The sequence below is a fragment of the Amblyomma mixtum genome, chromosome 1 (genome assembly GCF_055824585.1).
Source record: "Amblyomma mixtum isolate Tamu chromosome 1, ASM5582458v1, whole genome shotgun sequence".
Lineage (NCBI taxonomy): Eukaryota > Metazoa > Arthropoda > Arachnida > Ixodida > Ixodidae > Amblyomma > Amblyomma mixtum.
The window spans coordinates 94,729,153-94,730,379 of NC_143012.1; the positions used below are offsets into that span (position 1 = coordinate 94,729,153).

At 54.7% G+C, this 1,227-nt stretch overlaps 1 protein-coding gene across 1 annotated transcript; it reads left to right on the forward strand.

The window, feature by feature from the left end:
* Positions 1-288: 288 nt before the first annotated feature.
* LOC149367244 (uncharacterized) lies at positions 289-822 on the forward strand. The gene has a single exon (XM_089566884.1). It carries the CDS (start codon positions 289-291, stop codon positions 820-822), a length of 534 nt encoding a protein of 177 aa, XP_089423010.1.
* Positions 823-1,227: the final 405 nt, after the last annotated feature.

Here is a 1,227-nt window from a genome sequence, read left to right on the forward strand (position 1 = left end):
TAAAATGAAAACATTCGACAGAGTTCTGTCTGGTTTGGGATGCGAACTATGTTCTTCCTAGTAAACACGACGTTTACTAGCGATGCGAAGTGCAAGACGCTTCACCTCTCCGGCAAGACCCCCGTGGGAACGAGACCGACCGTCTTCAACATCGACGGCATCGACATCCCAACCATTAACGACTACGAGTCTCAATCTTTTCTAGGGCGCCCCGTCGGCTTCAGCGTGTTCCCGGACACGGCGACAGTCGACCAGGCCATCGGCGTAGGCACCCGCCTGCTGACCTCAATGCTCGCCCCGTGGCAGAGGTTGGACGCTGTTAAAACATTTGTCTACCCAGCGCTCAACTTCTCCATGCGGTGCGGGCTGTTGGGGAAGGCAGAGTGGGAGCGCCTCGACGAAGCCCTGCGACCACTCATTAAACGCACTCTCTATCTTCCAGTGAGCGCGGCTAACGAGTACATCTACGGCAGCGCAGCAGCGGGCGCGGCGGGAATCCCCCTCGCAGCAGAGCTCAGCGACATCTGCCTCATCGAGAGCGCCTTTAAATTGCTCTCTTCTCACGACGCAGAGGTTCGAGACCTGGCGAAGCGAGCAGTCACCGAGGTCACGACCAAAAGACTAGGACGACAAGTGACCGAGGCGGACGTCGCAGCCTACCTCAGCGGGGAGACGGAGGGCGACTTCAGGGCGCGAGCCACGCCGCTGAAGTCCGTATGGACCGAGGCGCGCAAGGCATCCCGGCGACTCGAGGTTACGTGGGAGATGCGGGACGGTGCCCCCTACATCACCTGCGCCGACGTAACTTTGGTGCCGAAGTGATGAGGCGTCTTTGTAGCAAAAGCCACTTGCGCCTCTTCAAGAAGCTGGTAGTGAGCGACACTATCGCAGCTTCTCGCGAAGTCTACTCCACACACGTGGCTGCAAAATGAGCGCGTTGCGCTTCGGCGGACCTCGCAGTCACGTGTTGGAAGACTTCGAACACGCACAACAGCACACACACTCCACACACGCGGGCGAATAAAGCTTACAGACGAGACTTCCGATGAAAAGGAACGAACAATAATCAGATATGCTGAAATAAAAACTAGGAAATGTCCCGAAACATTTCTGAAAAAAATTCTGTTCTTAAAAATTCTGTTCTTAATTCTGTTCTTAAACCTTACTTGGTTTCATCGTCAAGCTGTGACAGGTGGCGAGTTGCAGATGAGCTTTTAAAATATATAG